We start from the raw sequence: 26,051 nt of genomic DNA, 5'->3' as shown, positions 1-26,051 counted from the left end.
TCAAAAATACTAATCAGTGCTCAAATCTAATTTTTCATTTTCAAATTTTGCCTCTTTAATTTCTTTCCTTATTTGAAGCTTCCAAACATGGTGGACGTTCCAAGTACTCCAGCTGTACCTCCATAGACATTCAAGCATGGTCCTTCAGCTCCTCTTTAATTCTACTTTGGCCTCCATTCTCTCACAAACTCCTATAAACTTATATTTTTCACATGATTTTCTGAAAGTAGAAAATTACACACAATGAATAACATCTTATTCAAGAAATTATGTAAAGATAAATAATAGGGACTAATGCAAATCATGGCTTAGTTATACAAATTAAGTATAGTAATTAAGGAGATGACGCACACATAAATATATAGCAAGTATACATTTTAAGGCATTATCACTATGTAGTAGACGAGGACTTGTGTCTTCGGGAGTTTTCTGAATCCTTATGTGACCAGGCATACACATGGTACATTGACTTAATACTAGGGGTCAATCCCGACGTGCAATGATATGGTTGACATGTTTTGCACCAAGTACTTCCACAGAGAAGAAACAGTAATGCTTGCAACTTTGCAAGGAACTAAGCAAAAGAATGGTGAATACCTGATGGAGTACATCAAGAGGTTCAAAGACACAGCCCCCGATTGCTATGATCACTATGAGTAGAGGACGTTGGTGGAAATGTGTATGGGTAACATGATCATGGAGTACAAAGTTGTCCTGGAAGACTTGGAAATTTTGCAATTCGTGCAACTATTGCAAGAAGCTAGAAAGACAGCTTAATCAGTCAGGCCTAGTTCTAGCAAGCCTAAGGAGCGGAGATCTATGCCGCAGGCCATGACAGTATCCACCGGTGAAAAAAAAAGGAAGTCAGATGGAAGTGAGTATGAGAATCCCTCACCACTACCATGATACCAAAGGAGTTGGACGTGCTCCTGGACAAATGGATTGCAAATGGGGTTTTCAAACCCAATCAAGTTTCCAGAGAACCCACTGAGGAAGAATGGAGGGACACACGTTTCTATCCTTTGCATAATTATGTGCAACATCCTACCGCAGAATGTTAGGCACTCTGTAGACTAGTGCACCGTAGAATTAGAGAGGGAACTCTTCAGTTGTCCTAGCTAGAAGTGTAGAGAAACCCAATCCCAAACCACAAGGAAAAGGGAGTCACAGTAGTTGTTATTTGCACAGATTCGGGAAAGGATGAAGAAGAAAGGTCAGCCCTACCTTTCGCAGCCATTCCCACCTTGCAAAAAAGTTCTAGGTTCAAGAACTTGTTTAATTAGCTAGAACTCATAGCCAATGAATGAAGAATTTCGATGGCGGCTCTAGTAAGCATCGCCTCAAGAGCAAGAGTAGAATGTCTCACGGTGGAAAGCAGAGCTGACAGAGCTTTCCAATGAGATGCCAATGAGATTACCTTTAGCAACAAGGACATAGAGGTGGGGTATTCAGACCACAGGCGACCCCTCTACTTAGAAGGCTCCATAAACCAAATCCCCATTAAGAGAGCCCTGCCGATATGGGCACTTTAGTGAATCTTATCCCATCTAGTACATTGTAAGCAACAGGAATTTCAAAAAGCAAGGTTCAGGGATGTCCAATGGAAGTAATAGGGTTCGGAGGAAGAGGTGAGTATATCGTAGGCCACATTTAGCTATGGTTGAAAGTGGGGTTGATAGCCTCCTTGGCTCGTTTTCATGTGGTGAAAACAAAAGTTTCATATTATATATTATTGGGAAGACCATGGTTGCACAAGCACCATCTAGTTCCATGCATCTATCACTAGTGTGTGAAGGAGAGATTGAATGGCAGGATGATACGGATAGCAATGAACTTGTCACCATCTGAGCAAGCAGAAGCCCATTTAGTAGATACCATGTTCTATGATGAATGGGCACCGATTGGTAAAGTTTGGTGTCCAAACTGCAAGGAACTTTTGTCCCTAGATGGAAGGATGCCTAGCACGACCTAGAGCCTAACTTAAGAGAGCTACTAATATGGAGAAAGAAAAGGAAAGAAATGCCCACTTCAGAGTTAAGTGGTATGTTGCAACGAGTCAGGATTTGAACGCCTGATGGTAGGATAGTTTACAAGTTATGAAGGTGCATGGGACCCACCAGTATTACTAGAGGGGGTCCCAAATGAAGGTAACGGCATAAAAGTTTAGTGTTTTGTGTGGCTCAACAAAATTCAGAAGAAGAAAGCAACACGGAAAGTGAAGGAGAGGTTGCAACAGAAAAAGATGCGTAAGTGATGACAGAAGAAAAGTTAGAAGAAACTGACCTGGGCACAAACCTACAGAAGCCAAAAAATTTCCATAAGTTCAAATTTGTTAGAGAAAGAAAGGCAGAATTGATCCTACTGTTGAAAGAGGTCTGGGATGTCTTTGCATGGAACTACAGCGAGACACTTGTGTTAGACCTAGGATTAGTGGTACACACGCTTAATGTAGATCCCGAGACAAGGTCGGTGGCTCAGCTTACCAGAGTGTTTCACACCAAAATAGAAGAGCAGATAGTGAAAGAAGTGAAAAGATTGTTAGCGGCTGGCTTTATCAAACCCATCCAACACCTGTGATGGTTGTCCAACATCGTACCAATGAAGAAGAAAAATAGGCAGATACAATGCTGTATTGATTTCAGAAATCTTAACTGAGTTTGCCCCAAAGACAAATTCCCGCTACCCAACATAGACCTATTGATAGACTCTACAGTGGGGAATGCTATGTTCTCATTCGTGGACGAATTCAGCAGGTACAACCAGATTTGAATGGTGCCAAAGGATGCGGAGAAAATCGCTTTTAGGATGCCCATAGATAATTTCTACTACATTGTGATGCCCTTTGGGTTGAAAAAAACAGGTTCAACTTACCAGTGCACGATGACTGCCATATTCCATGACATGATGCATCACGAGCTAGAAGACCATATGGATGACATAGTCGTAAAATTGAGAAGACGAGAAGATCATGTCAAAGTGTTAAGAAATTCATTTGAAAGGTGTAAACTTTTCAAGTTGAGCATGAACCCACTAAAGTGCACTTTCGGAGTGTCTGCAGAAAAATTCTTGGGGTTCCTAGTCCACAGCAGAGGGATAGAAGTAGTCCCGACTAAAGCAATGACAATAGCGACCATGAAACCACTAGCCATAGTAAAGGACTTGAAGAGCTTTCTAGGAAAAGTTTCCTACATCAGGAGGTTCATCCCTAGTCTTGCATCAATTACTTCAGCTTTTACGAGATTGCTAAAGAAGGGACAAGGCTTTGAGTTGGGAGAGGCATAGTAGATAGCTTTTCGAAAGCTACAGTAGATCATGACGAACCTCCCCACAATACAAGCTTCAATTCGAAGGAAGCCACTGTAACTTTATCTGGCCTTAAGCTTGTATGCTATAGGTGCCTTGATAGCCCAAGAAGACAGAGGTGGTGTCAAGCAACTAGTTTATTACATAAGTCGTGCCCTAAAGGAGACGAAGACTCGCTACAGCAGAATGGAAAGGGCGTGTTTGGGAATAGTCTATGCATTGTGAAGACTACGCCATTATTACTTAGCCTACAAGACATATTTGATGACAAAATCCCAAACGATTAAAGCTCCTCTCCAAAACCTATTCTTTCTAGTAGGATATCTCAATGGTTGTTACAATTGTTGCAATACGACTTGAAGGTAGGAACATCCAAGACGGTGAAGAGTCAAGCTATAGCGGACTTGTGGTACAATTTCCAGGATAAGAGGTATTCCCGCGAGATTATGAGGTTTTAGGAGAAGTGGCTATATCAAAAGTGACTGAAGAACAATGGGTGATGAAGTTCGATAGCTCTTTTATAGCAAATTTGGGAGGTGTAAGAGTGGTCCTTTATCATGACGCTGAAGAAACCGTGGTGCTCTCAATGAAGTTAGAGTTTCCTTGCTCAAACAACACTGTAGAATACGAGGTCTATCTCACTGGGTTAGCAATAACACTCGAGATGGGGATCAAACATTTGAATGTGATAAATGACTTCAATCTGGTGGTCTGCCAGGCTAAGGGGAGTTTCTCTTTAAAAGAACCAAGTCTAGCCCTGTACAAAATGTTGTCCCAAAAAATGGAAGAAAGGGTTTTCATATTTGAGATAGAGCACGCTTAAGAGAGCGAGAATCGATACACAGACGCGTTGACCGCATTAGGCTCACAGATGGCCTTTAAAGGGAGTAGTGCTAGAGTTGAAGTTAACAAGCAAAAAGAGTCCATCATTGAAATACTTCAAGAAAGGTTTCAGGAAAAGCAAGGATGTGAAAAGGATTGGAGGGTTCCCATTAAGGAAGCACTGTTAAAGAAGGGAGATGTGGCAGAATTAAAAACATTAAAGGACTATGTCCTGATGAAAGGGGAACTGTATCGTAGAATGCCAGGAGAAATTTTTTCAAGATGTGTGGAGCACAAAAAGGCCCAAAGAAAACTAAAGGAACTGTACGGCAACCTATGAGTTCTGCGATGAGATCAACCTATACCGTAGGCTTTAGAGGGGAGGTTTTTATTGGCCAAACATGGAGAAGGACGTAGACCTAGTCCAAACCTAGTGTGAGGTCTGCCATTTGGCCGTAGATAGGGAAGAAAGTTACGCCGTGCTTGCCAATGAAGATTGGAGAAGCCCATTTATATAGTATTTGATAGGAAACCTCCTGCCATGGAAGCATAGTGAAAGATATAAACTCAGGAAGCTGGCAATCCAATACTTTCTACATGAGAGAATTCTTTTCAAAAATGGATATGATGGGGACCCATTATGATGTTTGGGTCCCGAAGAGGTTGGAGAAATGTTAAAGGAGGTACACGCAAGGGAATGTGGAGAGCACCAAGGAAAGAATAAGCTATATCGGTGCATGTTGTAGATAGGTTATTATTGGCCCATTATGAAAAGGGATACAATAGAATTTGTGAAAAAATACCACAACTGCCAAGTGCAAGCCAATTTGATCCACACCCACCCATAAAGCTTACATAGCATGGTCACCCTATGACCCTTTCACACTTAGGGGCTCGATTTGGTAGGACCAGTTAATCCATATTCTCATGGGTACATATGGATCCTTGTGGCTACAAAATATTTCACTAAATAGGTAGAGGTCATACCACTCCATAAATCCATGGGAGGAGCTGTGGCAAACTTCATTAAAGAAAATATAATTGTCTAATTTGGGGCGCCTCACAGGATCATAAGTGACAATGGTATTCCATTTGTCAATGGAGAAGTAAGAAAGATGCTGGAGTTTTATCAGATCAAGCACCATCGATCATCCCCTTATTAACCCAAGGGAATGGGCAGGCAGAAGCAACGAACAAAACTCTCATCAAGATTATCAGCGAAATGAGCTAGAAATACACTAAAGGATGGGTAATGCATCTGTCAGACGCCTTTTGGGCCTACTAGAGCTCGCCCAAATCTACCATAGGATTTTCCCCCTTCTCCTTAGCGCATGGAACGAAGGTGATGAGTCCAGCAAAAGTGATGATACCTAATTTAAGGGTTATGCAAACACGAAAGATGGAAAAAGAGAAGGAAGTCTTTGCAGCAGAAAGATGCGAGGATCTGGAAGGGTTGGACGAAAAAAGGGAGGAAGCCCAAAGGTTATGGGAGGATGACCGAAGGTATGGGAGGACAACTAAAGACAAGGTTTTTGCTGAAGGATAGCTTGCATTGAAGACAACAGACCACGTCAGGCGAGATAGGGCAGGATCATTTAAATTCTAACCAAAATGGGAAGGACCATTCATGGTAAGGGAAGCAACAAACTTGTGTTAGTTTGTAGAGATTTAGTAGTGTTGCTGACCCATGCGCTCTTCGTGAGAAACCGTAATATATTCCTAATCAACATATTCGTGATTTGAATATTGGACAAAACTAGATAATATATAGAAAGGTATATTAAGACTTGGACAAAGTTTATCTTCTCAACTCAATACGTGGCAATTTATAAAGAGTCCGAATTTGGAAAAGATAAGGTGTAAAACTCATGTTTTATATTATTCAATAAGAGATTGGTACATCAGTTTTTTACTTAAAACTCAATACATTCTACCACACATTATAACATCTTAATAATCTCACAATTAAGTTGGATTTTCAAATGGGCATTAGATTTTTTTTTTTTTTTTTCTTTTGAGAATCTCAGGATTAGAATTAATTGAGTATAGTTGTGCCTATTCTATAATATGTAATATGATGATATGACATGTTGGGATTGAAAGAGCAAAACTTTGGTTTTACACCACATCCTTATAAAATCCAATCTCATTTATAAAATTATCTGTGTATTATTTAATTTAAAGCCAAAACACAAAAGACATAACTCATTAAAAAAGTTAAGGGACTAAAACTACAAATGAATAATCTTATAAATAGCCACATAATGGTTTGGAGTAACTTTTTCCTTAAAAATTTGTGACCTAAATATTGAACAACATATAAAGTTTATAAAAATTCTTTTCTTGTTGAAATTATGTAAATTATTTGTATGAAAATTGATATATAATAGGTTTTCCAATTAAATTCAACAACATAGTTGTGCAAACCAATAAAATACAAAGGAATTTATCTTTTTTTAAGAACAATTAAATTTAATGTAGCCATACATTTGAATTTAATTAAGGAATTTAATATAGGAATGAGTGTCATTTTACCTTTAATGATAGCATTTATCTTTCAAGTAATAATATTATAAGATCCTTTTATGTACCAATTTTCAATTAGCAGCACTGGCTATTTTAGGGTAGCAAATGACTTAGATGAGGAGATTCCATATTGCATGTGGAATTTAAGTTGCATGTGGTAAAATTGTAAGTACAATAGGAGGGAATTGGGGGGAGTAGTAGAATTAAGAATGATTCTATTATAGTGCTTTGATTCTATTTATTGGACTTGTTTCTTTGGGAGGTGGTGGTAAACCTCTAAAGACTTTTCAACGTAGAACTTTTCTTTTCGTAACCATTTTGCTTATGTTATTTACTTTTTGCATTTATTTGTTTACCAATATTGGTTTGTACTTATCAAAGCTAAGAGAAATCTAATTAGACCTCAAATAAGAGTTTAATTTTATGTCACGTCTTTCAACCAATTTTCTTAATTTTGGAAACTATTTACTACACCACAGAAATCGAGTCCAATTTAGTTTTTCTTAAATTTTTGTGTTAAATAATTTATCAAACGAGAAAATCATAGAATCAAAATTAATAAACCTTAAAAAATCACCATCATTAATTTATTATTATTATTATTATTATTATTATTATACAAATTAAATAGAGGTTAGCCGAATTAAAATTGAGAGTTTTAAGTATAAAAATTTTAATGTTTGTTTTTTTCATTTGTTTCGAATAAAATTATATTTATTTTATTAGTAGCAATTGTATATTTTTAAATATACAAACATTATATATGTAATATATAAATTTGGTAAAATTTTAAAACTCATTTAATTATGCTTATTTGTAAATGTATCTCATGCATATGTATGAGGTTACAAACAAGTTAACCACAAATTGAACGTCCCAAAATATTTGGTTGATTAATTTTCTAGATTAAAATTGGTTAATTTCTAACAATTGGGGTCTAAATCTCCAACAACGTGTCTAGGAGTGATTAGTTCTACAAACACAAATGAAGCGGAGTCTCTAAGCATTGTTAGGCTCATAGAGAGTCAAATTTACACCACAAGACTCAAAACTGCAAGTTTTGTGACATTGGATAATGACCAAGTAAAACAAAGATCATCTTTCCTCTCCTAAAGGTAGGGAAGTTCATACAATGCCTCAATGAGTTACCATCCCACAAGGGAGAGGCGTCAAGTATAAATACCTTATTTGCTCCACCATTTAGTTCCTACAATCAAACAAACAAACAGGATCCTTTGTTGACTCACAAAATGGCAAACTCCAAGTACTTGTTTCTACAAATTGCATGCTCCATCCTCTTGTTATCCATGTCTCCTTCATATGCTCACAATAAGAGCCACGATAGCACACCACCTCTTGCTGGTTTCCAAGAAAATGTTGATTTTAAAGGTTGCTTCAACAAGGTTTATGCTTTCGGTGATTCAGACACTGACACTGGAAATGCTCACAACTTAGGTTTTCTTAAATCCTTCATTAGCACTTTATTCTCTCATGCTTGGTCCCCATATTGCTCATCAGAGAATTCAAAGTTATCTGGATATCGACTATCTAATGGTCGCTTGCTCATTGATTTCCTATGTGAAGCTCTCAACATACCCCACTTGTCAGCCTATAAAGACTCTTCCACAAACTTCTCAAGTGGTGCAAACTTTGCAATAGCCGGATCAACGGCTCTTTCAAGTAATCTCTTTGGTCAATTCAATTTTGGTAATCCCCTAATGTGGAAACCAAATCCAGAGAATATCCTAACTCAAATTGATTGGTTCCATAACTTTGTTGGGGAGAGAGAATGCCAGGGAAAAGATGAGGCTGCATGCAAATCAGAGCTTGGGAATGCTCTCTTTTGGATAGGTGAGATTGGTGGCAATGACTATGCTCGTCTTTTTGCCTCTTCCATTGGCCCTGCTATTGCCAATAAGCAATTCACAGAGCAAGTTGTTGATCACATCTGCACACTTGCATTGGTAAGCATTGATAAACTACCATTTATATCAAAAGCTTAAATTGACTAAAAAAAATGATGAATTTAATCATTTAACTATTATTCCAACATGCATAATATTACCCAAAAAAAAGAAAAAAAAAAGAAAGAAAGAAAGTAGCATGTAGCCTTAGCTTGTTAGAAGGAAAAAATAAATAAATAGTATCTCAATGAGTTCTTCCAACCTTAACATTTGATCAAGACTCTTTTCACAAAATAGTGCATTGCATATAAGAGAAAGGATGAATGTTATGGTGAAGTTAACGTTGGAATAGTCATATTAAGCTTGCTTTCTTTTGACAGGGGCTATTGGACAAGGGTGCAAAGTTCCTTGTGGTTCAAGGGCTACCACCAATAGGGTGCCTTCCATTGCAATTAGCAACTTGTCCCTCAAATGATCGTGATCAAAATGGGTGTTCAGCGAGTGCCAACTTGGTAATAAAGGGTCACAACAATCTTCTCCAAAAGAGGTTGGATGAAATTCGAATGCAACACAAAGATTCAATGATCCTATTTATTGATTACTACAATGCATTCACAACAATATTGAAAAAGCACTCACAATACCAGTTTGAAGAACCCTTCAAGGCATGTTGTGGAGCTGGGGGAGGACCATTCAACTATCAACCAAACCTCCTTTGTGGAGCTTTTGGCACCTCTACTTGCAAGAACTCCAGCACCCACATTAACTTTGATGGAGTTCACTTGACCGAAAATATGCATCAACACCTCTCTGATCTCTTCTTCAACCAAGGCTTCTGTACACCATCATTTGCGGATCTGATTAAGAAGAAGAAAGGCCAATATTAAAATGTCTGATATTGGCCTTCTAGTTCTCTTTTTAGTAATAAATATCTGATGGCTGATGCCTGATGCTGCTAGGTAGATTAGTAGTAGGCTCCCAATGGCGGCATTTGGAGAGCTAGATAATAATTCTTGTTTCAAGATAGTTTACTATCTTTTTACCTTATTATTATTATTATTTAAATATTACACGTGTTCCTAGGGTCTTGAAACGTGGCCTCACTTTTTAATTTACACTTAGGGCTGGCACAACAACTTTCACGGCCTAAGGCCGAAATTTTAAATAGGGCATTTTTTATATTTAAATATTAGTAACAAATTTATCCATACATACTTTTTTAGATTCAATTTAATTTTTAACTTTTTTTTTTTTTAGTTTTTTCTATGTTGACATTTATAATGAAAAAATATTTATAAATAAATAAAACATGACTCATAATTGAAAATTATAATCTAACTAAAAAAAAAAAAATCTAACGTATAGAATAATAAAACCTAGTTTACCAATAGCAAAGTTGCAACTTTCCAAATATTGTGAGCACTTTATAATCTAAACTTGTACGAATAAAAATTAATTTATTACATGATTTAATAAATTAATATCTCTAACACAAATGGATTGATGTGATATACATCAAATTAGCAATACATGTGATAACTTATAGGTTATAAAGCAAATACATCATGTGGCTCACTCTTTCAGTTGCTATGTGATATGTTTAGAAAGAGAAAAGAACTAGTAATAAAAGACTAGAAATAAAAGGGTGAGTGGGTGACAGTGTTATGTCCTGTCACTTCCATGTCTCTTTCCACTACCATGACAAAACAAAATTTTAATAGCATAATGAGAAAAAATAAATGGAGTGAGGGCTTAAAGCCAAACCTGATGGGGGAAAAGATTTGAAGCACAACAAATTTCAAGCAACTATAGAAAATTTAAATGGGGAGAATGACACAGTTTCTAGCAACGAGTATAAAATTCTAAGGTTTGAGTTTGATTTATTTGGGCCATTTGATTTTAGTCTTTAGTTTTGCTTTGTTCAGTTATTGAGAGAGAAAGTAGTACAAGAGACTTAAGCGGTACACTCTTAAACTCCCACATAGAGATGGAAGAGTCAAGAGCACTGATCACCAAGAGTTTTTTTTTCCCCCCTGTTTTTTCTTTGATATATATGAGAGATATTCAATTCTACTCCCAGAAAACGTTTTCATTTATGGTTTTTTCTTAAAGAAAAAATATATTTTTGATGCATTGATTTATTTTTTTGCCTTTATTAATATTCTTATGGAGAAGAAAATATCTTATTGGTTCAAATTTGGAGACTTGTTCCACATAGGGCCTTAGGAAATTGCATCTGTTGCTTATAGGGTAAAGCTGGCCCTGGATAGGAGACTATAATCTGTAATTTCTTTTGCACTTGCTAAGATAGCTTACCAATACTTTATTAAAATAAATAAATAAATAAGTGGGCATCTAGAGAAGGTTAAAATTGAAGGGAGAAGAAGATGAAATAAGGGCGGGGGACTGAACCGATCACTGGAGATGACTTGTCTAGGCTCCAAAACCCACACCAAACACAAATAGTTTCAACTTTTAGTAGATTTTATTAGCAAATGGGATAACATGCCTCCCCCCCACCCCCCCGCCCGCTCCCCCCAAAAAAGTAGCTTGTTCTACATATTAAAATTTCACAACAAAAGAACAATATAAAAGTATGGTTCAATATCAATGGTGAGATTAAATTTGTTAGGGTCATATTTTTTATGTATTAGCATATCCTACGACAAAACGTAGTTTACTTGTAATCGGGCAGATCTAAGTGAGTTAAAAATTATCATGACAAGCAAATTCATTGAAGACATGAAGATTACTCAAGAACTATTCAAGAAAAGTTGAATCTACAGGTTCTGATACCTCATTGATACTTGTCAGTTTATTGAGATTTAATGAGACTCGATACCTAGCTCGATACATCTCGATCTATCGAGCTGACGAATTTGAGGAGACAGAACAACAACCTTTTATTTTAAGAGGATATTTGTTTATGAGTTTGTGTAATTCTAATAGGATTAAGTGAGCCCAAGGTTTGTGTAAACCAAACAAGAATGGGAGAGCTCATAAAAAGGCCCATTAAGCTCCTATATGAATAAGGAGGTACGGAGAAAGAAAACCCTAATCCTAAAAAGCTAACCCTAGAGAGCCTCATTAGGTTTTCTTATTTGAATCCCTATCCTCCTCCTATAGAAGAAAGAGATCTTGCTACGTTTCTTGTGTGCCTTTGGGTTTTGCAACGAAGCAAAATCTCTAGCACCATCAATTGAAGATCTTATTGGTGTTTCTATGTGAAGCTGTTGTAACTCAACTACAACAATCAAAGGGTTGTTGTGGAGTTAGTCATATACTTGGGTTTGTGTAAAGAAGTTTGTCACATACTAGGATTCATGCAAAAAGGGAAGATGTCTCTACATGATTAAGTCCAATTGGGTATTAGAGTAAAGGTTCAACTGTAGGTTGGTATTATGGGTGTTAATGCCCACTTTTGACAAAAGGGCCCAATGGCGAAAGAAGCCCAACAACATGAAAGAGATGGAGAAAGAAAATAGTAAAATAAAGACCATTAGGCCAGAATGATAGGAATAATAAGTGGCTAGGAAGAAAGCAAATGGTTTGAGGAAGCACAATAAATGAAGTAGTAAACCAATGGGAGTTGTAAGAGATGGAGAGAGTAAAATGGGCTGGGTAGTTGTTAGGACATATGTGGTTCACTTGTTAAGAAATATGTCATTCTTTTATGTAATTGGCTAATCCTTTGACAAAATGCACTCAACTTGTAATTGGATAGTTCTAGGTGTTTTTAATACTTCAAGAAACAAGGTTTCAAGATCAAGTGTTGAAGTCATCAAGTCTATCCAAGAAACAAGCTGAAAAAGTGCACAATCATTAAATCTCGAAACCTTCTCGATAGCTACTCGACACCTTCTATCTGTTGAGGTTTATAAAATCAGAATTTCTGATATAATTTCTTGGGATCCGTGGATGTGTCTTTGGGCCTTCTTTTCTTCTAACCCTAGGCATATAAAAGGATTGTTTTAAAAGCTGTCAAAGTGTTTACAAGTTGCACAAGCATTGATTAAACTCTGTTCAAGCAAATTGTGACCAGAGACAAAGTTTTTCCCTAGTTCATCTCTTCTGAAGAAGTTGCTGTGTATGTGCACCTTTGGGTTTCGTGACCAAGCATCTTCTTGATCTTCATTGTGGATGAATGGAAGAACTATAGGTTGGTAAGGTACTTGGGATTCCTTGACTTGTAACCGCTTGTTGTAATAATAATGGAGTTTCAAGAGTGGTGACCTAAAAATTATCTGGCGGGGTTTTTGCAGTCAGGTTTTCCCCATTCGTAAACAAATCACCATGTTATTTATTTTTCTACTACATAATTAGTTTATTGGTGATTTGTTTGTGTTACCACGCCTTTGCATGTTAAATTGATTAATTAATAACTTGGCTGATTAATTAATTAATTTAATCACAAGGGGTCAATATATTTTTTTTTGGCTTATCAAGTGGTATCAGAGCGGGCACACTCTGATTATGTTTAATCTTTGCTGTGTTGATCCATTGACCCCTGTTGTCATGGCTGTAACCAGTTTAAAGAGATCTTTGTTTTCAAATACATCTTGTTTTTCTAATCACTATTTGTTTAAGTGTCTCAGAAAATACAAGTCTAAAAGTTATTTTAATTCTTTTATGATAACTATTGGAAAAGATCTCAATTTGGCTAAGAAGAAACTAGGCTATCTCAAAATGAAAATGTGCAAAGGAGTTCGTCTGAGAAGAGTGAAAGTTAATAGCTTAGCTCATAACCGGCAGTTGAGAGAAAGTACCATTCCCACTGATTTGTCATCTAAGTACAATGTGTGTTTTATGATGAAGTTCGCATTCAAAGTTATGGACACATGTTTGTGGTACCTTGACAATGGTTGCTCAGGACACATGACTGGAGACCGATCTCTCTTCAAGGTTTTTGAGTCTAAGAAAGGTGGCAATGTCACTTTTGGTGAAGGGAGCAAGTCATAGATTAAAGGGAAAGGAATCATATCTCTACTTGGACTACCGAACATTGCAAATGTTCTTTATGTAGAAGGTCTAAGGGTGAACCTGTTGAGCATAAGTCAGATATGTGATCAAGAATGCATAGTACTATTCTCAAAGGGAAAGTGTCTTGTCATGGATGAGTCTGGAAAGAAGCTCATTAGTGGTGTTCACACTTTAGACAACTGTTATGGATTGGTTCCTGATGCTGATATTGTGTGTAATAACATTTGTTTGCCTAATGAAGATCTATGGCATCAACGAATGGGACATGCTAGTTACAAGCATCTTTCTACTGTATTTAAGCATGAATCAGTCTTGGGGATACCAAAGCTTAGAAGAATGAGCAATGTGTTGTGTGGACCATGTCAGCTTGGAAAACAGACGAAGGCTAAGCATCCAGGTACTCAAACATCTGCTACATCTAGGCCATTAGAGCTTCTACATTTAGATCTTATGGGTCCAACCAAAACCGAGTCTATTGGTGGTAAGAGATACATCATGGTTGTGGTAGACGACTTCACTAGATACACTAGGGTCATTCTACTACGTTCCAAGTCTAATGCTCCTGAGCACATTAAAGCATTATGCACAAGACTGCAAAATGAAAAGAGCCTAAAGATTGATCAAATTCGAAGTGACCATGGTAAAGAATTCAAGAACTCATATATGGAGTCCTTTTGCACAAGATCAGGTATATCTCAAGAATTCTCTGCTCCTATTACACCTTAGCAGAATGGTGTGGTAGAAAGGAAAAATAGGGTTATTCAAGAGATGCCCAAAGCCATGTTGCATAACAAAGATGTGGTTAGAAATTTGTGGGGAGAAGCCGTGAATACTGCATGTCATACGGTTAATAGGATGTACTTCAGACCTGGTACCAACAAGAATCCCTATGAGTTATGGAAAGAAAGAAAGCCAAATGTGAAGTATTTCAGAAGTTTTGGAAGTACTTATTTCATTCTCAAGGATAGAGAGAATGTGGGAAAGTTTGACTCTCGGAGCGATGAAGGTATATTTCTGGGTTACTCTTTTATAAGCAAGGCTTATCGGGTATACAACAAAAGAACTATGAAGGTAATGGAGACAGTAAATGTTGTCATTGATGAGTCTTTAGATTCTAGTTTTGAGAAAGACATTGAGGAACTCCCCAAAGAAATTCTTCCTCTTAAGCCTAAGGAAGTTCAAGACATTGTTGAACAAGAACCTGCATCTCCAAGTACTCCTGGTACTCCTAGTGTTGTGGAAGACTCTACAGACATACCCACTTCACCAGATTCTGAATCTTATGAAGAGAAAGGACCTTCCTCTAGGATTAAATTAAATCATCCTCCAGAAGTTATTGTGAGAAACATGAATGAACTCACATTCAGGAAACGTACAGTTGATAAATGTGTTGCTAACTTTGTGTCTTATTCTTGTTACTTGTCACAAGTTGAACCCAAGAAAGTTGAGGAAGCATTACAAGATGAAAGTTGGGTCGAAGCAATCCAAGATGAACTGATTTAGTTTCAAAGGAATGATGTTTGGACTCTAGTACCTAGACCGGAGGGTGAGCATATCATCAGTACAAAGTGGATATTTCACAATAAGACTGATGAAGATGGCAATGTGATTTGCAAAAAGGCTCGACTTGTAGCTCAAGGATACTCACAAATAGAAGGAATAAACTATGATGAAACATTTGCCCCAGCTGCCCGAATGAAGTTGATCAGAATTCTCCTTGCCCTAGCATGTCATCTAAAGTTCAAACTTTATCAGATGGATGTGAAGACTGCTTTCTTAAATGGGCTACTTAAAGAGGATGTCTATGTGGCTTAACAAAAAGGATTCATTGATCCTCACTTTTCGGATCATGTGTTATGCCTTAAGAAAGCACTTTATGGGTTGAAGCAAGCCCCTAGAGCTTGGTATGATAGACTCACACAATATCTGGCATCACATGGGTTCACAAGAGGAAAGGCTGATCAAACTCTCTTCATCAAAAAGGAAGATGGTGAGTTGATAGTTGCTCAAGTCTATGTTGATGATATCATCTTTGGGTTAACTAAGGATGAACTTGCTCATGGCTTCTCAAAACTCATGCAAGCCAAGTTTGAGATGAGTATGATTGGAGAGCTAACTCACTTCCTTGGATTGCAGATTTGCCAACAAGATTCAGGTATATTCCTATCTCAATCTAAATATGATAAGAATCTTGTGAAAAAGTTTGGTTTGGAATCTACTAGTTCTGTTAGAACTCCTATGAGCCCAAATGTTAAACTCATTGTAGACTTGTTAGGCAAGAATGTTAATCCTTCTCTATATAGAAGCATGATAGGTAGTCTTCTTTACCTTATTGCTAGTAGACCTGACATTAGTTACAGTGTTGGTGTGTGTGCTAGATATCGGGCTAACCCTAAAGAATCACATATGACTGCTTTAAAAAGAATTATATAGTATGTCAAAACCACTGCTGAGTTCGGTGTGTGGTATAGCAAGGACACAAATGATGTCTTAGCTGGGTATTCTGATGCGGATTGGGCTGGGAATGCTAATGATAAAAAGAGTACTTTGGGGAGTTGTTTTTATGTGGGTAACAGTCTTGTCTCCTGGATGAGCAAAAAGCAGAACTCCATCTCTTTATCCACTGCAGAAGCTGAGTACATTGCTGCCGGTAACTGTTGCACCCAACTCCTCTGGATGCAAAAACTCCTTCATGATTATGGTATTTGTCAAGAGCATCTCACTATTTATTGTGACAATAACAGTGCCATCAATATCTCTAAGAACATGGTTCAACATTCTCGAACTAAACACATAGAGATTCGGCATCACTTTATTAGGGAGCTTGTCGAAGATGGTATTCTCACTCTTGAGTTTATTTATACTAATGCTCAGAAGGTTGACTTGTTCACCAAACCCCTTGACAGCAAACGTTTTGAATTCCTTTGTCAAAACTTTGGTGTTATCTCCATGGATTGATCTCTTTCTCTCCTTCTTCTTCCTCATCCATTTGCATCTAGTTTTATGCTTTTCTTTGTTTAACATGTTTTTGCTTGGTTGTTTTCAGCTTTGTTTGTTTTGTTTTTAAAAAATAAAAATTAAAAAAAAAATTAAAAAATCAGAAAAATATAAAAACAGTATGTGTTTTGTGTACTTTAGTACTTGTGTACCTTGGATGGCCATTGAAATAAAGTTTTCTAAACTTTGTATCATCTGTAGCTTAGATGAGCATTCTTATGCACAGCTAAGCAAGTGAGCTTTATGGCTCTTATTTGTGATGACTAAGATTAAGTTATCTCTTGAACTTAACACTCGTATCACTCTTTTTGACGGGTAGGAATAGAAATTCCTAAGAGAAAGGCATAAATAACCATCTCACCACTGTTGCCCGCCAATCATGAAAGACACCTGTGTACTTCAGCATAGCAAAAGTGCAGTATCAAAGACATCTGTATGCTTCAGCGTAGCAAAAGTGCAATGTCAAATGCTTAACATCTTGGGTATTTATTTTCTCTCTCTTATATGCCCATGCATGATATGCTAAATAAAAGAAAATATGCAAAGAAAATGAAAAGCAAAAATATTAAAAATGTTTTAAATATGATTGCAAGCTTGTATTCTAAGAGATGTGGGAGTTATAGGATGTACCTCGAAGGTGATAGTTTCCATCAAACAGTTATGATTGTCTGTGAGTTAAAGTGATTTTCTCATATCTCAAATTGTTATAACATGTATACACATATGCAATCTTGCGATGTTTTTCACACACAACACGCAATATTCTTTGCTACTCTTGATACATGTGCAGGTACAATATGATTTGGCCATCCAAGGTTTTACATGTGCTAATGTATGCTCACCAAACTGTCTTGACTTATTTTTAAAATATAAAATTGGTTAGACTTGTTTAGTGTGTGTGTGTGTTTGTGTGTTTTTGAAGATCCATGTGCTTAAATTTTCTATTGAGAGATAATTTTGAAAGCTTAATATGTTGATTGGATCATTGATTGAGTTGTATGTTGGATTGCATTCATGTCTGTGTTTTTCTCTTCTCGAAAAATTATTTTGAAAAGCTATCTCGACACCTCCTCGATACCTAGCTATTTGTCGAGCTTCTCAAGCTTTTTCTTATCGCAATCTTGACACCTCCTCGACACCTGGTGGATCAATTGAGAAAGTTCCTGTCTTTTAGATAGCTTTTCGACACCCGGTGGATCGATCGAGCTTTTGTTCTTTGTCAGGTGATTCTTGTTCCTCGATACCTCTCGACACTTGCAGCTATCGTCATTCATTTTCCTCGACACCTTCCTCAACAGAATCCTCGACACCTCTCGACACCTTAGCTATCAAGATTTACTGAGGTTTCTATATAAACCCTTCATGCGATCCGCCTCTCATTTCTGTCGATCTCCTTCTTGATAGCTCTCTCTTTTCTCTCCAAACACTCTCATCTTACTCCAATCTTGCTCATCAAGGTTTCTTCAAGCTTTTTCAAGTTTTTCTACACTTGGTAAGCTTCTTATCTCCTCGTTCTTCATGCATTTCATGATTTGAAACCTAGGTTTAGGGGTTTTAAAAAAAATTTGGGGTTTTTCAATATTGATGAGTGTTTATTAAAATTTTGGGATGGGTTTTCACTTACATGTGTTTAAAATCTCATGCATTGCATCACATTAGCATTATAACAGTATTTTCATGCATTTAGATGTGTGTAATATGCTTATGTGCTGGTGTGTCACATGTTCATGCATTCCCTATGCATACGTACTCTCTTCTCAATATATTTGATATATTTGAATTGCTTGGGACTTTTCTGATTATCTTTCTCTCTCTCTCTCTCTCTCCCTCTCTCTCTGTTTACATTAGTTGTGTTTATGGCACCTAAACGTAAGTCTACTCCGTCCCAAAACCCTCTGCGTTCTAGGACATCTTCATCTTCTGATCCTACTCCTTCTGACATTCGATTCCATGATAAGGATGCTCGTAAGGCTTTCTCAGAGAACTTCTCTAGATGAGGTGTTCATTCGGAATGCCAAGTCATTTTGGCGGACTTCACCAACACTGACCATCCCTCTGTCATTCACAATCGAGGATGGGAGTCACTGTGTGACGTCCCGGACACTTGTCCTCTCATGCTTATTCAGGACTTTTACTCCAACATGCACGGGATTGATCGCTCAATACCTCTTTTCTTCACTCACGTTCGAGGTACGACATTCCTATCACACCGCAGCTTGTTGCGGATGTGCTTCGGGTTCCTAGGATAGAGTTTCCTAACTATCCTAGTTGTGAGTGTCTGCAAACTGTGTCCAAAGATGTGCTCATGGCTGATTTTTGTGAGCACCCTACTAACTAGGGTGAGCATCAATATACACCATGTAAGGCTTTTGCTAAAGGCCCTCGCTTCATGAACATAGTGATGACTTTTGTACTCCATCCACTCTCTCACTCCAACTCCATCATAGAGCCTCGTGCTCAATTTTTATTATCTTTACTTGAGTATCTTACCATAGACTTTCCTTCTCATTTCATTCTCTCTATCATAGATGTTCATTTAGATTCGGCACCCTGTGATAAGCTCATCTTTCCTTCCGTTATCGCAAGGATCATACGCCATTTTTCCATCCCTTTTCCTATGTTCGACCACTTCACACACATCTGTGCCATAGACGCTGCTATCGTAAAACGTAGTGCAGCATAGTTTAGGTCACGACTGTCGGATTCCACTCCTCCCTCCCATCCGGCTCCATCTCGTTCAACTCCATCCACATCCGCTCCCTCCTCTTCCATGAGCGATGTATCACTTGGAGACATCATGGCACAGCTGTAGCACATGGATGCTTGCCTTAATACACTCTCTACTAAGTTGTATTAGGTGAACGTTCATGTCAGTCGTATTGCACGATGGCAGGCGACTATGGGTGGCTTTGCTCCTAAGGCTTCTCCTCCATCATCTCCTCCAGTGGCTTCTGATTCAGATGCTAAGGATGATGATGATGATGGTGATGGCGATGATGCTTCGGATGATGATGGAGATGCTAGCTCTATCGATGAGATGTCTACTTAACACTCTTACCCTTTGTCACTCGTGACAAAAATGGGGAGTAGTTTTGGATATTGAGAGTAGTTATCCTTAGAGGGAGAGTTAGTATATGACATTTTGTTAGGAGGAGAGTGCTGATATGAAGGATGTAGTAAGGATATGATGTATCTTTTTTTTTTTCTTTTTTCTTTTCTACCTTATTAGATACATTTGTTCTCGTACATTAGGTCTTGTGACCAGTTTTTACATACATTGTACTTATTTTCTCTATATGTGGATGTATGTTTCTTTCACCTACCTCTACATGTGTTGTTTCTTTTCTATCTTTATACACATGCTTCTTATACTTGTATGCAATCTATTACTTCTGTTTCACAGTAAGATGCCTTGATGAGTTTTGTTTAAAGTGTTTCAGAAATATAGGTTGTCAAAGTCTACTTGCCATAAACTCTCTTCTTGCAAATTTTTTCAAGAGTTTGTGTTAGGATAGATTTTATTGTATTCAACAAGAGAATATGAGTTGAGTGATTTATGACTTCTCTCATATGTTCATATGTTTATTGTGGTTTTGTCATGGATTGCCAAAAGGGGAGATTGTTAGGACATATGTGGTTCACTTGTTAAGAACATATGTCATTCTTTTTTGTAATTGGCTAAACCTTTGACAAAATACATTCAACTTGTAATTTGGTAGTTCTAGGTGTTTTTAATACTTCAAGAAACAAGGTTTCAAGATCAAGTGTCAAGTCTGTCCAAGAAACAAGCTAAAGAAGTGCACAATCATTAAATCTCGACACCTTCTCGACAGCTACTCGACACCTTCTATCTGTCGAGGTTTATAAAATCAGAATTTCTGATCTAATTTCTTGGGATCCGTGGATGTGTCTTTCGGCCTTCTTTTCTTCTAACCCTAAGCATATAAAAGGATTGTTTTAATGGCCATTAAAGTGTTCACAAATTGCACAAGCATTGAGTAAACTTTGTTCAAGCAAATTGTAACCGGAGACAAAGTTTTGCCCTAGTTCATCTCTTTTGAAGAAGTTGTTATGTATGTGCACCTTTAGATTTTGTGACCAAGCATCTTCTTGATCTTCATCATGGATGAACTGAAGAACTTTGCAGCCAACAACTCTTTCTAGTTGGTGATTGAAGTCGTATACTGGGATCCGCGCATTGGTTAATCATGTACTTGGAAACCGTGCATAAAAAGGGGGAACTATCATTATAGAATAAGTCCAATTGGGTATTGGGGTAAGGGTTCAACTGTAGGTTGGTAAGGTACTTGGAATTTCTTTACTTGTAACCGCTTGTTGTGATAATAGTGGAGTTTCGGGAGTGGTGATCTGAAAATCACCCGGTGGGGTTTTTGCCGTCAGGTTTTCCCCATTGGTAAACAAATCACCATATTATTTATTTTTCCGTTACATAATTAGTTTATTAGTGATTTGTTTGTGTTACCACACGTTTGTATGTTAAATTGATTAATTAATAATTTGGCTAATTAATTAATTAATTTAATCACAAGGGGTCAATACATTTTTTTGGCCTATCAGTAGTAAATTCATAAGGTTGGCACAAAGGCCAATAAGCCCAAAAGGTAAGGATGTGACAATTGGGCCGGTTCAGCCCAAAAGATTTAGTAAAAACCCATGGGAGTGAAAGAGGTAAGGAAGAATGAAATGGGCCGTGGACGCCAAAGGACTGAAATGGGTCAAGGAAGCTCAAGGCACGAAAGGGGCTAGCCTAGTAGGAATGCTAGCCAGTAAAGCACGAAAGAGGAAACGAATGTAAGAAATGGACTGGTAGGAGCTTTAGCATGTAAGCCTATAGGTAACAACAACGTAAAAGGATAAGTAATATCATAGTAGGACTACTGTAGTGGCATGACAGGAGCACTAGCCAGCCCACGGACACAGGACAAAAGGAGACACAGGCTAGGTAAGAGGGAAAGAGCCCACAACCAAACAATGCCCTGTTCAAAGAAGAGATAGAACGCAGAGAACGAAAACTCAAAGGCCTATGTATCATTCATGTTGCGAGAGTTAAACAAATACCAGAATGTGCAGCAGAATCAGATAAACATAGAGGCAATGGCAAATGCATAAAGGAAAAAAAAGTAATGGATTCAGGCGGAAGTGGAGCATGCACACAAGGCTCAGGCACCACCTATCTGTATCCAGCCAATACGAGGGAGGTGGGCCACAGGTCAAAGGTTTAAGAGGGTGTGGTCTAGCAGTGGGAAAAAGGGGGAGCCTATTTCAGGGTTCCCGCTCAAGCTCTTTTGGGAGAAATGTCTTGTTGGGATGACATCCCAAACAAAGTAAACATGAGCTGGAATCACTAGATGCATGCCATAGAGGGTGGTAAGGGAAAGGTTTATCCATTATTTGGATAAGAGTGTTAAGGGAGATAAGAGACAAAACAAAACCATTTTTGTCTAGGAATGAGGCGTGGTGCAACAGGACAGCGTAGTGGTGGTGGTTGGGTACCTAGGAAGACAGTGGTCAGTCTTGGAAGGACACCCACTACGAACCAAAAGTGGTTGAGGGATAAAAATGGTAAATCCTGTCACGACAGACAATATAAAAGGCTATAATCGTGAACAGTGAAAAGGGGAATGACAGCAAACAGAAAACAGAGAGATAGAAACAAAGAAAATAAAATAGAGTAAATAAAGAAGAAAAGGGAAAAATATAGAAATCCCAAAGAGAGGGAAGAAACGTGAGTACTAGGAATAAAGGCATGCATCAATAGGTTACCCACTTCTCTCCCACTTAATAGACCCACTCTCTGATAAGTTAAGAACTCAAGTTTCAACCATCTAGGTCCTTTTTCCAAAGTGTGTAATCTCCACAACAAGAATTCCCTCTGAGGTGACCCACATTGAAGATTGGCTCCTTTCTAGGCTCGTGTCCATTGAACAACTAAGCCAATTCCTTTGGCAGATGAATCCTATTTTTTTATGAATGACTAACTTGTTATCTTACTATTAATTTTTTTTTTTTTTTTATTGCCGCGACCTTGTCACTTGTAATCATATTGCTATATATCTTCATTTTCTGGTGTTATTCATGTATTATTGTTATTAGTAGAAAATGTTTTAGTTATCCTGCTACATCGTGTTTCTTGCTATAATATCTGCAACAATCTTTCTTGCTGAGAGCACGTGGTACGTTCAAGGTTCTTGCTAGGATGCGCCTGTACTGGAATGGCCCAACTTACACACAAGCTGGCCTAGGGTGTGTTTCAGCTAGGCTAGTCCCGACTCTCCTACCCTAGATTCATGGGTTGCGATATAGTAGGAAAAATCTAGCCCAAAACACAAAAAAAAAAAAAGACCCACCACATTTAAATTGGCGACTTCACTAGGGAGTTGGCAAAAAGACAGGGAAAGTAGAAAAAGCCCTCGTAAGTTATGCCCCAAAGATCAAAGATGACGCAAAACATGAGTACCATACCCACACAGGCAGAATTAAGGCTAACCATGCCACACCAACCGAATTAGGTGGAAGGCATTAATGGAGTGAGGGCTGCACTGTAGCAGCAGCAAAGAATTCCCATTGGCAATACCAACTTCTTTATTGAGGTACTGCAGTTTGTGCAACATTCGTAGCAACAACTAATGGAAGAGATTTGCCATATAAAGGCAAACAAGACTAGAGAGAAAGAAGGAAACATCACCCAAAATATGTGGCAAATAAGGAAGAAACACTTGTAGGTGGTGGCCCATAGAATGCAGAGCAGCACTTTAGAGGAGGAAGGGGCAAAGTCTTAGGAAGTTTAGAGCAGGAAAGGGCCAAAGCGCTGAAGGAGAGATTCTATGCACGAAGGCCTCCTTATCCTCTGTAGGTACTCAGCAAGCCATACCCCGAGAGATATGAACTACAAACTTTTGCACAATACGATGGCAGAAGGGGAAGTGTTGTTGAGCATGTGAGTAAGTTTATTGACACCCTTGGTCCTTATGTGCTTGCTTACTCCCAAGTGCAAGAGATCGTAGCAATATAATTCTCAGAGTACCAAAGTCGAACCACAAGGAATGGGGTAAATTCAAAGAAAATGTAATAAATAGATAAATAAAACTTTTGGTGAAGATGAAGAATAATTTTTGCCTAGTAATTGTAAACAAGAATAACAGTGATAACTGATTTAAGACAATAATGTAAATACTGGGGCATTGGGGTATTTCCCTATATCGACATGAAATTATTTGTGATCCAAGAAATTATATATTTCATAATTGATTGTTCTTATACAATTAAATACTTATGATTCAGTTGAACTGAGACAATTCAAGAACGCATGATAACCTAGATTAATAATGCGGTTAGAAAAGCTTTCATAAAGAATCATTCACTTTAGAACCTAATTTCCATTTGAAACTAATAGAAATTCATCTAAACAATAAGAAAAACATGATTGAACTTATTGAAAGCATGGGAGAACTAATACATTACAAGAAATCTAATTGAACAATCAAATGTGTTGTTGATAAAATTGTAGAAAGAATCACATTAAATACTCATACAGCATAGAAGAAACATAACCCCTATCCCTAGCAAAGAGTTTAGGTTGCTATTAGAGAAAGGAAAATACATAGTTTTCTCTACCAAATTCGTTCTACATAGCCTCCCTTCAAAACCCCAACATCCAAGTGTCCAAAGAAAATAAAACTTTTACTATTTTAATTTTCTTCCAGATTTACAGCAGTAACTTGTGAGTTAATTTCGACCTTAAAAGTTTGTGAATTTTGAAAAAATCAAAACTGAAAAGTTGTAGATATTTAAATCATAGTTCCAACCCATTTAGCCTTGTGTCAATTGGATTTTTGAGGAGAGAGATATGCCCAAAATACTGATCAGTGCTCAAATCTAATTTTTCTTTTTCAGATTCTGCCTCTTTAATTTCTTTCCTTATTTGAAGCTTCCAATCATGGTAGACGACCCAAGCACTCCAACTGCACCTCCTTAGACATTTAAGCATGGCCCTTCAGCTCCTCTTAAATTCTAGTTTGGCCTCCATTCTCTCAAAAACTCCTGTAAACTTCTCTTTTTCACATGATTTCCTGAAAGTAGAAAATTACACACAATGAATGACATCTTATTCAAGAAATTATGTAAAGATAAATAATTGAGACTAATGCAAATCATGGCTTAGTTATACAAATTAAGTATAGTAATTAAGGAGATGACGCACACATAAATATATAGCAAGTATACATTTTAAGGCATTATCACTATGTAGTAGACGAGGACTTGTGTCTTCGGGAGTTTTCTGAATCCTTATGTGACCAGGCATACATATGGTACATTGACTTAATACTAGGGGTCAATCCCGACGTGCAATGATATGGTTGACATGTTTTGCACCAAGTACTTCCACAGAGAAGAAACAGTAATGCTTGCAACTTTGCAAGGAACTAAGCAAAAGAATGGTGAATACCTGATGGAGTACATCAAGAGGTTCAAAGACACAGCCCCCGATTGCTATGATCACTATGAGTAGAGGACGTTGGTGGAAATGTGTGTGGGTAACATGATCATGGAGTACAAAGTTGTCCTGGAAGACTTGGAAATTTCACAATTCGTGCAACTATTGCAAGAAGCTAGAAAGACAGCTTAATCAGTCAGGCCTAGTTCTAGCAAGCCTAAGGAGCGGAGATCCATGCCGCAGGCCATGACAGTATCCACCGGTGAGAAAAAAAGGAAGTCAGATGGAAGTGAGTATGAGAATCCCTCACCACTACCATGATACCAAAGTAGCTGGACGTACTCCTAGACAAATGGATCGCAAATGGGGTTTTCAAACCCAATCAAGTTTCTAGAGAACCCACTGAGGAAGAATGGAGGGACACACGTTTCTATCATTTGCATAATTATGTACAACATCCTACCGCAAAATGTTAGGCACTCCGCAGGCTAGTGCACCGCAGAATTAGAGAGGGCACTCTTGAGTTGTCCTAGCTAGAAGTGTAGAGAAATCCAATCCCAAACCACAAGGTAAAGGGAGTCGTAGCAGTTTTTATTTGCACAGATTCGAGAAAGGATGAAAAAAGAAAGGTCGGCCCTACCTTTTGCAGCCATTCCCACCTTGCAAAAAAGTTCTAGGTTCAAGAACTTGTTTAATTAGCTACAACTCATAGCCAATGAATGAAGAATTTCCATGGAGGCTCTAGTAAGCATCGCCTTAAGAGCAAGAGTAGAATGTCTCACGATGGAAAGCAGAGCTGACAGAGCTTTCCAATGAGATGCCAATAAGATTACCTTTAGCAACAAGGACATAGAGGTGGGGTATTCAGACCACAGTAGACCCCTCTACGTAGAAGCCTCCATAAACCAAATCCCCATTAAGAGAGCCCTGTTGATATGGGCACTTTAGTGAATCTTATCCCATCTAGTACATTATAAGTAGCAGGAATTTTAGAAAGCAAGATTCAGGAATGTCCAATGGAAGTAACAGGGTTCGGAGGAAGAGATGACTATACCGTAGGCCAC

The 26,051-nt window shown here is 37.8% G+C and overlaps 1 protein-coding gene across 1 annotated transcript; it reads left to right on the top strand.

Annotated features, from left to right (window-relative positions):
- The first annotated feature begins 7,851 nt into the window (after window positions 1–7,851).
- LOC112000680 (GDSL esterase/lipase At3g48460) lies at window positions 7,852–9,765 on the top strand. The gene is made up of 2 exons (XM_024032841.2): window positions 7,852–8,615; window positions 8,936–9,765. Exons 1-2 carry the CDS (start codon window positions 7,902–7,904, stop codon window positions 9,440–9,442), a joined length of 1,221 nt encoding a protein of 406 aa, XP_023888609.1. The 5' UTR covers window positions 7,852–7,901; the 3' UTR covers window positions 9,443–9,765.
- Window positions 9,766–26,051: the final 16,286 nt, after the last annotated feature.

This window comes from Quercus suber, unplaced genomic scaffold, assembly GCF_002906115.3.
Source record: "Quercus suber isolate HL8 unplaced genomic scaffold, Cork oak 2.0 scaffold_1, whole genome shotgun sequence".
NCBI lineage: Eukaryota > Viridiplantae > Streptophyta > Magnoliopsida > Fagales > Fagaceae > Quercus > Quercus suber.
This window is presented reverse-complemented; position numbering and strand designations above follow the sequence as displayed.